Below are 11,830 nucleotides of genomic sequence, written 5' to 3'. Positions count from 1 at the left end.
GGTATCACTAGAAACCCAAAGCTGAAAGAAGTGCTTCCATTCTGATACATGCTGGCTATTAGTTACAGTTCACATGCACTTAGAGCAAGGTGCTTTTGCCACACCAGTTTTTGCATAGCTATTGTTGCTCTGGTGTCCCCTCTGAGTGACTGGGACTGACCCTTTCTATGTAGGAGCTGCTAACATGGCATCCCCTCAAACCACATATTCTCTCTCCCAGGAAAGGGACAGATACTGGGATTTAACTCGTCAGTAATGTACCAGTGAGAGAAAACAGGATGGGTTAAAATTACTATGCAAGTATCATATTATAATGGTAGCTCACCAATAATGTTTTTAGTCTTTGTGATGTAACTCATATGCAGGAACACTGCATGGGTAAGTGAAACCAGTATCTGTTTTCCTTACACCTGAATGGCAAACTGCAGCTTTAGGAGTCTTAATAAGGAAAACCAAACACGAGTGATTCCTTTTATTCAGCTCATTTTTTGCCCTTTTTTTTCCAGTGCTCTGAAAGCAGATGGCAGCAATGTCAGGGATGTTTATCATCTGAAGCTCCCTCAAGTTTCTCCAGAACTGCTCAGTTTTGGCCTGTCCCTGTCCTGCTCCACCACGGAGGCAGCACTGGCTGGATGAAGGGCCAGGTGCTGGCAGTGCCACGTGCTGCAAGGCTCTGGCCACTGAACCTGCAGCTCTCACTGTGCTAGGAAACTGCTCCACTATTTTTAGGTCTGTTAACAGTGTGCCTTCCTCTACAGACCACTGCCACTCTGGATGCTTAATGCTTCAGACTGCTCCAAATCTACACATGCCAGAGCCCAGCCCCAAGACACTCCCAAGTGTCACAACCTGTGTTATTTTTCTGTTCCTTCCACCTGCTTCAATTATGTTCATAACCCTGCAGACTTTGCCTGTCACTATTCTTCCTAATTCTCTCTAAATCCTGCATTTCACCTTTTAAAGGGACTTTCTGCATCACCAGAAATCTCTAATACCCTCAAATGCTTTTTTTGATCTTCACCCCACAGGCACTTATTAGGGAAACTGATTATCTCTTCCCATCTTGGATTAGCTTTTTTTTTTTTTTTTAATCTAGTTTAAATCTTTGGACCCCAAATTAGATAAGAAGAAAAGGATTCAGCACAGGTGAAGAGCTAAGTATTTAAGCTCATGTCTCCCAGTCAGTGGAGATCTGGCCAATGAAGCCAGTGGAGTAAAAAGCTTTTTGGGCAATCAAGTACAAGTGTCTGCTGTGATATGCTTAGCTGCACTGTTCTGTTAAAGATTTTCACCAGCTACGGAGGACAGTGGGTAGCTAGCTGACACACAGACACTCATGTTTAGCTATTTTAAAATGCTAGATGGAGTCCACCCAACCACTCCCTCTATGTTCCCACTCTGCACTCTCACAAGCTGTTAGCTATCTTACATCAGAGACTCTGCTGAGTCACGCAGTCCAAAGTTGACTTACTCAGAATTCCTGCCTAAAAACACTCCAAATCTCAACAAGCAAAAAAAAGTATTCTGCCAAAACTTTCTGCAGCACACTATTTCAGCATCTGTGTAGAATGTGCACCCTCCAAAATAAATCCCATGTATCTCCTAGTGGCTACTTCATGATCCAGTTTTCTATGGGGCTCCCCCCTGCAGGACCCCTCTACCCAGACTATTTGCTGCTCTGTATACCTGAAGAAAAGAAAGACTCAACCTCTACATGACACATTTCTCACCCTCTATCCCTAGAGGTTACTGTCAGAGACAGACCCTGACCAGAGGAACCTCCAGCCTCAGCTCAGAGGTCCCAGACCTGCTGTGTCAGTGAGGGGATATTTGAGCTGAGGTAACCATGATTTACAAACACTTGCTCCACTGTTGGGTAGGTAATAGATAATTTTAATTCTGCTAGACACATTTGCTCTTAAAATGGTTAATTTAGTCCTTGCTTCTTTGAACTCACCATCTTGCATGTTATTGGGAATTAATGATTTTTTTTCATAAAGGAATTCCAAATAGGTGTTAGGCATTTCTTTAATTAATACACAGTAATAAAAGAAAGCCTTCTCCTTATATTCTCTGAGGCTAGCAGCCTTTTGAAGCAAGTACTTGAAATGTGAGGCTTGTTAAGGAAGCACAGCTGGAAGCTCATAGAAGCCTAGCAAGAAAAAAAAAGATATTTTAAAAGGAAAATGTAGAGGCTGAGATTTGCAAAGCTGGCTAATGACTTTGCATACCCAACCTGAAAGACCTTATAAGAAGTATGGCTTTTGGCAGACACAATTTTGAAAGCACAAGGAACACTAACATCTAGTTTCTGAAAGACCTATCTTGATACCCAGGGACCCCAGCACTGAAAATCTTCAGCCATGCTATAAATCCAGAGAGACAGACAAGGGGAGCCTCCACAGAATTGTGACAAAGATGGAAAGGACAGAGCATGCTTATTCTTATTTCTTTCAAAACAGAGACGAACAGGAATTAAGATTTCATCTAGAGAATCTATTATGCTGATAAAACAACCCCCAGCTAGGCTAGTATAATGAAACAGCACCCTGAGAGGACGAGGGAGAGAACAGTTAAGTTTCTGCATGTGCATAGTCCTATCAGACTACTTCAATTATGAAGAATTTCTCACCTGGGACTCTGATCTTCAAGCACCTTCAGGAGGCCTGATCTCCTTTCCTATGTTCCATTTTGAATGGAGCAATGAGTTGTTCAGCTTACATGTGCAGACCAGTCCCTGAATCCACCCCAGGCAGGAAAAAACTGCACAGGCCAGAAACTGAAGTCCTTAAGGGTAAGAACTCCCACAGATTACAGTGGAATATTCTCCTACTTGTTTTCACAGATGAAATAGTGCTTTCCTACTGAGGACCAGAAAAAACAATTTAGTGCCAGATACAGGCATCAGTTTAAACTCTGAGGGCTGAGGTATCTACTAGAACAAATGATATCCTACATCTAATTCATCAAAAGCAATCAGGAGCCACAGAAATTGCATGGGCATGCTCAGCCTCTTTGGCAGATGGCAGCATAGGCAGCTGCAGATAAAAATGCACTGCTAAGAAAAAGACAACTCAAATGAGAAAGAAGTGTGTTCTGTTTACTGAAGTGATCTATATTATCACAACCTTTATCTTCATGTATTTGTAATTTGTGAGCATGAATCAACAGTTGTTCTATTTCTCCAAACCATGTTGTTGGGACAACATTCAAGGCCACCTGCCTGATCTCAAACTAACCCTGGACAGGCAGCAAACACAGCACAGAAAACACTGGCATGCAGCACAGACATCCTCCTGGAGACAGCTGAGCACAGTATTCTTCATACTTATGTTACTTTAATGTTGTTATCTGCATGGAGTCCTTTGGGCTTCAGTAAAACAATGCTCACTTTCTGAATGCTACATTGCTGCTCAGATAAATGCCCTTACATAATCTTTATTACTGATTTATTACATGCATTTTGCTGTGTACCTAATTAACATTTGAAAAAAGAAAAACAGGACAAAAAAAGCTAACTGCAAGCTCAGGAACTTTCTCCAAGTTATTATATGTCTGGCAGGTATGTATTTTTTTTCCAGTAACTAGACAAAGTGTACCAATAAAATGTATAAAAGGGACTCTGGGGAGATACTGATACAGAGAGTCTCTTTTTCTTTTTTTTTTATTTTTTAAGCAAAATTGAAGTGTCTGGATTACTTTGAGCCTGCTCTGCTGCACACTGAGGATGACCAGTTTCACTGGCAGCAGCATGGAGAACATTCAGGAGACTGCAATTCCCCACACACAGGGTTTAATCAGCTGCCCTGCTCTGCTGCTGGCTCACACCTCTCCCAGGGTGTCTGCCTCTGCCATCCCAACTGGCTGCAGGTCCAGCTCTCCAACAGCTCCTTAAAATAAACATAAGGACTGAACAGTGACAAGGGACACAGTGACAAAGGGGAGAACTCAACCAAACTAACCCCTCTGAATCACCACCTCTGAGACCCTCAAAGGGAAAAGAAGAAGTCCCAGTCCTGTCACACAATCCATCTGTGTGACCCAACACAAGAAGCTCTGGAAGGCTGTGTGAGCTCTGTGGACCACTGTGTAAAGAGGGCACAGGATTTACAGTGGGATGCTTAGACAGAATTTTGGTATTGAACAAGAGTATTTAAGGATTATACAGGACTTTCAAGTTCTTATGAGGACAGACCAAGGATGACAGCAGAGTGCAGAGAGAGCATGAGGCAGGGAATAAATGAGGTCAACAGTATGCAAGCAGGAGGAGGTTAGAACACTTGACTGGCAGAACTCTGTGCCAAATCACCTTGACTTTGTCCTGCCTGAACCCTGTTTCTAACTGTTTTCTGTGTGAATGTGCCCTCTGTTCTGGCAGCATGCATACAGGTCCCATCAGCAAAGTTCAAGACAGATCAGCTGGTCAACAACATGGACTGGACTCCCAGACAATGGAGTGACCAAGGGACTCTTGGATCAGCTCCCAGAAAGATGGAGGGGATGTAGGCTGGTGAGACTGGGTCTGGGGGCCTGATATTTGAAACATCAAGACTGAGAAGGCAGGTATCAGAGGGATCCCTGACACAGAGGTTTCCCTGAGCATTGCAAGGAAAGATACTGAGGAATACAGTCTGGCTGTTTGTCTTCTCGGTGTTTATGTGTCCATCTGTCCTCCCATCATGCTAATCTGCCCATGGCTGGCCATGTGTATATATGTGTTCTGAGACTGTGGTTAGCCTTGCTACTTGGCAGGACAAGAGAACAGGGATGTGGAGATATGATATGGGATATGATTCATTGCCATCAGTGAAGGAATTTACTTGGTCCCTCCGGGACACTGGATTTAGCTGCTCAAAAGGACTACCAGGAAGGTGAAGAATAGAGGAAAGTTGCCATTTTATGACAGCTCTGCAATGAAAATGTCACTACTTGACACCAAGGACCACATCCGAAGCGCTACACATCTCAGACATTCCAATTTCACTTGGCCATATGAGTTGGCTTTGTTTAACTCATGATGGGTACACTTTGCAGAAAAGCTGCTTTTGGACAGAGTTTTCAAACATGCTTTAATAGGTCAATGCAGGTCTTCCCAGCTCCCATAAGCAGCCCCTTCATCTACTCCCTGGCCAACATGGGCACAAACATGCCAATTATGTCACTCTTACAGACACCTGATAAGTTGTGCTCTGACAAATCAACGTACATGCAAAGGAAAAAGGTGATTCGAAGTCAATTTCAAAATAATTGCTATCATATATGTTAAAATGCTGAAATATTGAAAGGCAAAGACTGAACAATTCCATATGGAAACAAACATATGAATACAATGGTTTTCCAGTTGCATAACTTTAATCTGGAAGACCAAAGATGGTCACTCAGAAATCACGCAGTAAAATGATACAGAGTATTCACCATATTTTTCAACCAGTTTTGAACAAAGCATCACAACCTTAATAGTTGGCAAACAATCACCGAGTTTAAGCAAATCTTTGGTGATTTTCCATGGCTTTTACTGCGCTAACAAAGCTGTTCCAGAATCTTTTCAGGAGGGACCTATGCTATGTGGCAGCCTATAATCTTTATGGCAACACTGCAATGAAAATGTCGCTTACTGTAATGAGCAGAGATCATAAGTTAAGCCCCCAGCTACCTTTCCATTATTTTTCATTAGAGTTTTTCTGGCTTTGCTATGCTTCAAAGTACTCAGGGAATTACCCCAAATTAGGCTCACTAGTCAGCTCTTCATTACTCAGACCACACTGAAACTGAGCAATCAGCAAACTGAACCAGCTCCTGAGTAACACAAGACAGTAACATTTGCTTGAATGTTTACCATTTCTTTTTTAGTTTGTCCTCTTTCTTAAAGCTCTGTTCTGTAAAACAAACTTGCCCACAGTTGGAGGCGGTTCTAAAACAACAGGAAAATCACATAGTATTTTTTCATGCCATTAACACCTTGAGCAAAGGGTTGGGCTTCCCTTCATCTACCAGAAACAAACTGTGATATACTCATGTTTTCTTGACAGCAGCTCTTTTCCTAGATTTGTGTTCCCTAGTGCTAGATGAAGTGGGTGAGATAAGAAGTCTCACTTACCATGTGAATCCTCACCCTTTCAAGAATCCCTAAACTATGGCAGATTTTTACACTGGCTTCCTTCCCTCTTGCAAAGCAAGAAGCTGACCAACCTGCTGGAAAAGAGCAGTAACACTGACATCAGTTATGTTCTGATGTCATCCAATCTGCACGACTTCCCAAGTTACTTTCACTGTATTTCAGGGCCCACAGTGTGAAAAACATAAAGCCTTTTGAAAGGTTTTCTTCTCCCCCAGTGTCTGTCAAGATAAAATGGCAATACAGTGTCAGCCTGATTTTGATTTCAACAAAATCAATAAAAGTTTTGCTTCTGGTTTCATTGGGTTCAAGGTTTGGCCTTTTAGGTCAATTATCCATGCAAGCTAAAAGGCAAACTGCAGCTGCAGTGTGGCTCACAAACCCCAAACTATGTACAACAACCTATGGAAACATCTAGCCAGGCTATGAACAGTGGAGTGAAAATTATGCTTTCTCATCAAGTGCTTGTAATAGCTAAGGCCAGTGAGTCACTCCATGACTTCTTAATGCACACATTGACCAAAATAGTTTCTCTTGCAAGGAAGGTGGGATTATGCATACTGATCTGGTTTTGCTCAACATCCTTTTGATGTAGGTAGGCAGCACTCATCCTAAATTGTTGGTACTTGTGAATGCTCATGAGTTAAAGGAACATATATGGAACTTTACTGAACAGTAAAGGACAAGAACTGGTTTACTCATCAGATATTTGCAAAAGGCACCCACGGGAACTTTCAAGCGTGATGTAAAATAAACCAGTGATTCCACCTTCTTCTGGGCAAGTGGAAAAGGAACATGCAGTTGAAAACACTTGCACTGAATCAGTCTAAGTGCAACAGCAACAACAAAGGCAGAAAGAGTGCAACAACAGAGAGCCAAACACAATGCTGCAGTCTTGGTGGACAAATTGCAGATCACCTACTTTGCATCTTTTTTGAAACATGCTGGAGAACACATTGTAGGGAGGGCAAACACAGTCCTTGGTTCTTTCTGGTTTCTTAACCAACAAACCAGTATGTTTTCCAAAGCTCAGCCTATGCACACAAGGTAGCAAACAGGTACTCCCTTACTTGTTAAAGATATTGGATCGGATGTTAGGACAAATATTTCCACTAGAACGGTGGTCAAGCATTGGAACAGACTGGCCAGGGAAGTGGTGGAATCACCACCTCTGGAAGTATTCAAAATATGTGTAGATGTGGTGCTCAGAGGCATGGTTCAGTAGTAGACTAGAACTGCTGTGCTCATACTTGGCTCAGTTATCCCAAAGGTCTTTTCCAACCTTTGTGATTCTGTGATTCTAATCCCAGCATCCCCCAAGCTTGTGATATGGAGCAGATTTATGAGAAATGCAGGAGTGGGAAAAGCAAAGTGACAAAAGATTTGTCAACAGCTCTCTGTCACTGAGGATGCACTTCATTAACTTGTCAATTGCAGTGTCTAGGAGACACATTTATTGACAACTTACTGCCAATTGATCCAATGTCTATATAAAGTTCTTCTTATGCAACGAGTTAGCTGACTCAGAAGATGATGAGATCTATAGAGAATTATAGCTATACTAAGCCCCAAACTGCTCTAATTTCCAAACAAAATTCAACCAGCAGTGATAAAATCCCACCAACATCTCAGCAGCTAGACCATATTCACTGCTTACAGCACATCTTGGAATGAGATTCACTTTGACACACTTCATAGCTGAGGTAAAAGTATGGTATGGGTACGAAATAAAAGTCCTTATGCAAACACTGTTTTTTACTTCTATGGCCATATGCACTTGTGGGATTACTTTTTAAATACAGGGACTCTGCATTTTTCACTCTCTCAATTTAGCATGGAAGCTCCCAGAGATGTTCAGGGCTGTATGGCAACCAAGTGCTCTGTGCAGCTGCACGCCTCAGCCTCTCGCCAGGACGGGGTAATGCTGTGAATGGCTAATTGATCCTGCTGTGGCTTTAACAACTGGCAGTCACTTCACACCACTGGCAGCATTCCTGCAGGGCACACAATCCATCCTTTGCCTGCTTTGCTTTGTACTACCTGTTTTATCACTTCATGATAAGCAGAGTCAAAGACAGCAGGCATAACCTATTCTGGCATCTCCATCTGGCTTTATATATCAGACTTGTGCTCCTCTGGTGGATTAGTTTCAGATTCCTGTTGGCAGATCAAAGACAGCAATAATAACCACAAATCAATCCCTCTTTAAGGCCTAAAACATCTTCTCCTTCATAGCATGCCTCATTTATTCACCACTCCAGAGCTGTTATAAATACCAACTTTGCCTAGACACAACAGTTGTATGCAGATACTCAGGCTCTGATGAGCAGCATCAATAGAGAGGTGTCATGTAGATTAAACATTTGAGTCCCTAAAAGTCAGAAAGCTGCTTGGTGCTAAAGTGAGAGCATATGCAGAAGATAGCTTGCTTCCCTTAGTCTTATCAGATAATGTATTGTCCAGCACCCATCAGAGCTGTGCTTCCACTGAACACACAGCTACCTTCAGCTCACTGCTCAGTGATCTAAGGTGACCAACAGATGTTTTTGGATACAGAAAAGATGCAACCTCAGTTGAAAAACTGCACAGTGAACTGGTTGCTTTCTAATAGTGTTTCCAGACAGGTTCCCCCTTGATTGGCACATGCTCTAGAAAACAAGACTCAGAAAAGGGATTAATGAGGTTCAAGATCCACACTCTTACTCCCATAGAGAGGAAACATTTGGATCCTTTCACCAAGACTGTGTTTGCATTCTTGAGATTGCTCTTAATTTCCTGATGTTCAACTCCTAGGATTTATCTAAAGGCAGTGGAATTTTTGTTTGCTTCCTCTCTGTAACATTTTCACAGGGACAAAGCTGCACTTACCATGATGTAGCTAGGCAGCTCCCTGGATCTCAAATCACCCAGAGATGCTGTGCCCAAAAAAATAATAAATCTGTGCCTTGGATTTTACATGAAAACTGCACTTGTGCTGTAAAACATACACCTGCATAAGCAGTGAAGACACAAACTCTCCCCCTCTTCTTTAAATCTTTCCATATTGTAACTTATAGTTTGAACTACATCTCTGAAGAAACTCCAGCATCAGCTAGTTCAATATTCCTACATTCTACTTAAAATGAAACCTGGATATAAATAGCAAAAATGAGAGCTGCTTAAAGATCTCCTGAAATTCTTCAGAAAAAATTAATCAAAGATAAATATACACAAATCATCTAGTGCCAACACTGCATTTGTACAGCTTGCAATGGCCAGAAAGAACCAGTATTTCAGGATTACCACATAAGGGCTTGAAAAATATTTTCTCCTAAAATTCTTTTGAATACTAATGCAAGGTACTTTGATCCTGAATTTTTTTAGTATTTGATTAAATTCCACTCAATTGACTGTTTACTCCTTATAATTTTTTACTCTACCCATATAACTAGAACACTGTCTTGACATATGGAAAATGTGGATGGTACATATTGCTCATAGCTGCACATAATTTCAAGAACTGTAACTACTATTTCTAGATAATTTTTAAACTATGACAAAGATGCATGCTATTGAAGAAAAATGGTGAGCCTATAAAAAGCTGTACGTGTTTGAGTCAATCAAGTAAAGAGAATATAATTTTCTATGATTCTTCTATGTGTTAGTGGAAGCAGAAAGTCAGAAAGATTAACTGAAGACCAAGAAAAAGAGACCATCCTCTTCTTCTCTCTCCCATTATTGAGCTTAGAAAAATGTCTACAAAAGTAAAAAAATGACACTGGCAGCTTCTAGGACAGTTTAATAAACCTTGGGGAAGGCCTTAGTGTTGAATTTGCCTTCCCAGTAGAACCTAAAGCACTGCTACTAAAGCAATACAATAAAGTTTATGAACTTGTCTTTACTGCTGCATAATTTATCTTTGAGAAATGATACCATGGTGAACAACTGCTCTCTATGAATCTCTTTGGGCTTCAGTGAACCACAGGCTTTATCACAACAAGTAAACTGGATCAAGAGTGAACTCCAAACTGAAATATATAACATATTTTTGGATTAATGAAAAATGCTTAATTCAAAAGTTAAATACTAGTACACTCAGGTAGTTTATGTTTCACGTCAATTTCCGAACTAAAATAATTTTGACATATTTTACACTGAAACTTAAAAGAAACAAATTCCAGAACTATTCATATTTCTTTCTGTTGAAGAAAATTTCCATCTTCTGTTTTATTAGTTTTCTAACAAAAACCAAATATATCATTTCATAAAAAAAAAACCCCAAAAAAACAAACAAGAAACCCCAACCAAAGCAGAACAAAATCACCAATACAAAACCACACTGCAAATTCAAAATAAGCATAACTAAATCTCAGTAACCAAAGGTATACAACCTTCACTTCTTTTCCTAGTCTAATGCTCACAGCACAGTTTACTCAGACCACTTTCAGCACTGTAGTCACCCTGTTCCAGAAAATATTTCTGTTGTGGGGTATGTGCTTCCTGTCAGGTCAGCAAGCTAATGTATATGTAGCTCTTTTATTACCAGATTTAACATGATGAAGGCATGGGAAACCCTAGGCAGAGATAAAAATGAAAAGGCAAGAAAACAGATCAATCCATTTTTTAACTCAAAACTCCCCTCTCAAGTGAGATGGTGGGAATCAGAAGGTGCAACTGCACAGTGGGATGTGCACATATCCTGTAACATATGTATGCATATAGACTGTGGAGAAAACTTCACTGTCACTCAAAGCCCACAAGCCTGTGCAATGCTGACATAAAGACTGGTGAGGAATGAGAACAATGGGACAGAGACATACAGAATAATGGGCAGCCTGATTTCTTGCCAAAGACTTACAAGACAAGTCTGTAGAACAGCTTTTTAAGGAAACTGATTTAGCCCAGTAAAAAACCTGTGCTTAAGGACTGCTGGCCTATTTGTACAGTAGGGTGATTTTCATTCCTGAATATTATAATGATTGGACAAGTGGCATTTCTCCATACTTGTGTCTATTACGAGATAATTTCAGGATGCTAGGTTATTTGATAAATTCCAGCATTTCACTGAATGTTCTAAGCAATAGAAAATGTAATATTCATTTTATGAAAGCAAGACAATGAGAGGGAGAAGATATATTTACACATGGGATTTGTGACCTCTTGCAGTGGTTAGCATATGCAGCTGTTTCAACCATCCAGGTCTGTGGGTAATGGCCTGTAGACCAAAGAACCACAGAATGGCTGCCACCTTCTTTGCCAGAGTTAATGAGTCTGGCAAAGAAGAACCCCCATTTCCTTCTTTTCCTTAAAGGATTTGCAGTACAGTTTGGGAATGCTGACACCTAGAAAAAAATTGCCTCAGGGAGAGGAAGAAAGACCAAGCTAGGGGAAAGATGGAAGAGAGGAAGAAAGAGCTATGAGTTCAAAAGAGGGATAAGACACACAAAGCTTCATGTATGGAACAGCAACTGGCCCCAGCAAAAGAAGATAAAGTTGGTATATTGCAGGAAACACGCAGGCAACTCTCATTTCAGTGAAGAAAGGGAGCATGGAAGGAATGAAGGTATAGATGAGCAAGCAGACCATGTGTATTCATGAAGCCCTTATGGTACAGGGGGCTCTGGACTGATGGAAGTACCATACCTCCCAAATGCTGTTCTCCTTGTTCTATGATTTTCAGTACCATTACTTCAAGAACAAGCACAGTCAGCACAAGCACTGCAGCAGATCATTCCC

The 11,830-nt window shown here is 41.0% G+C and overlaps 1 protein-coding gene across 3 annotated transcripts in view; it reads right to left on the bottom strand.

Moving 5' to 3' along the window:
* Window positions 1-2,824: 2,824 nt before the first annotated feature.
* Window positions 2,825-11,830, bottom strand: part of RSU1 (Ras suppressor protein 1) — a 91,860-nt gene continuing 82,854 nt past the window's right edge. The window contains exon 9 of one of the 3 annotated variants that reach the window (XM_079302432.1): window positions 2,825-2,864. In XM_079302432.1, coding sequence (XP_079158558.1) covers window positions 2,840-2,864 — 25 coding nt within the window. In that variant the 3' untranslated portion in view covers window positions 2,825-2,839. Of the gene's footprint in view, window positions 2,865-2,991; window positions 3,059-6,116; window positions 6,193-11,830 lie in introns of those variants that run through there. The other 2 variants (XM_079302431.1, XM_079302430.1) reach the window with 2 other exon arrangements.

This window comes from Erithacus rubecula (genome assembly GCF_903797595.1).
Source record: "Erithacus rubecula genome assembly, chromosome: 3".
In the NCBI taxonomy this organism is placed as follows: domain Eukaryota; kingdom Metazoa; phylum Chordata; class Aves; order Passeriformes; family Muscicapidae; genus Erithacus; species Erithacus rubecula.
The sequence above is the reverse complement of the archived record's forward strand: the minus strand, read 5'-3'. Positions and strand labels throughout refer to the sequence as shown.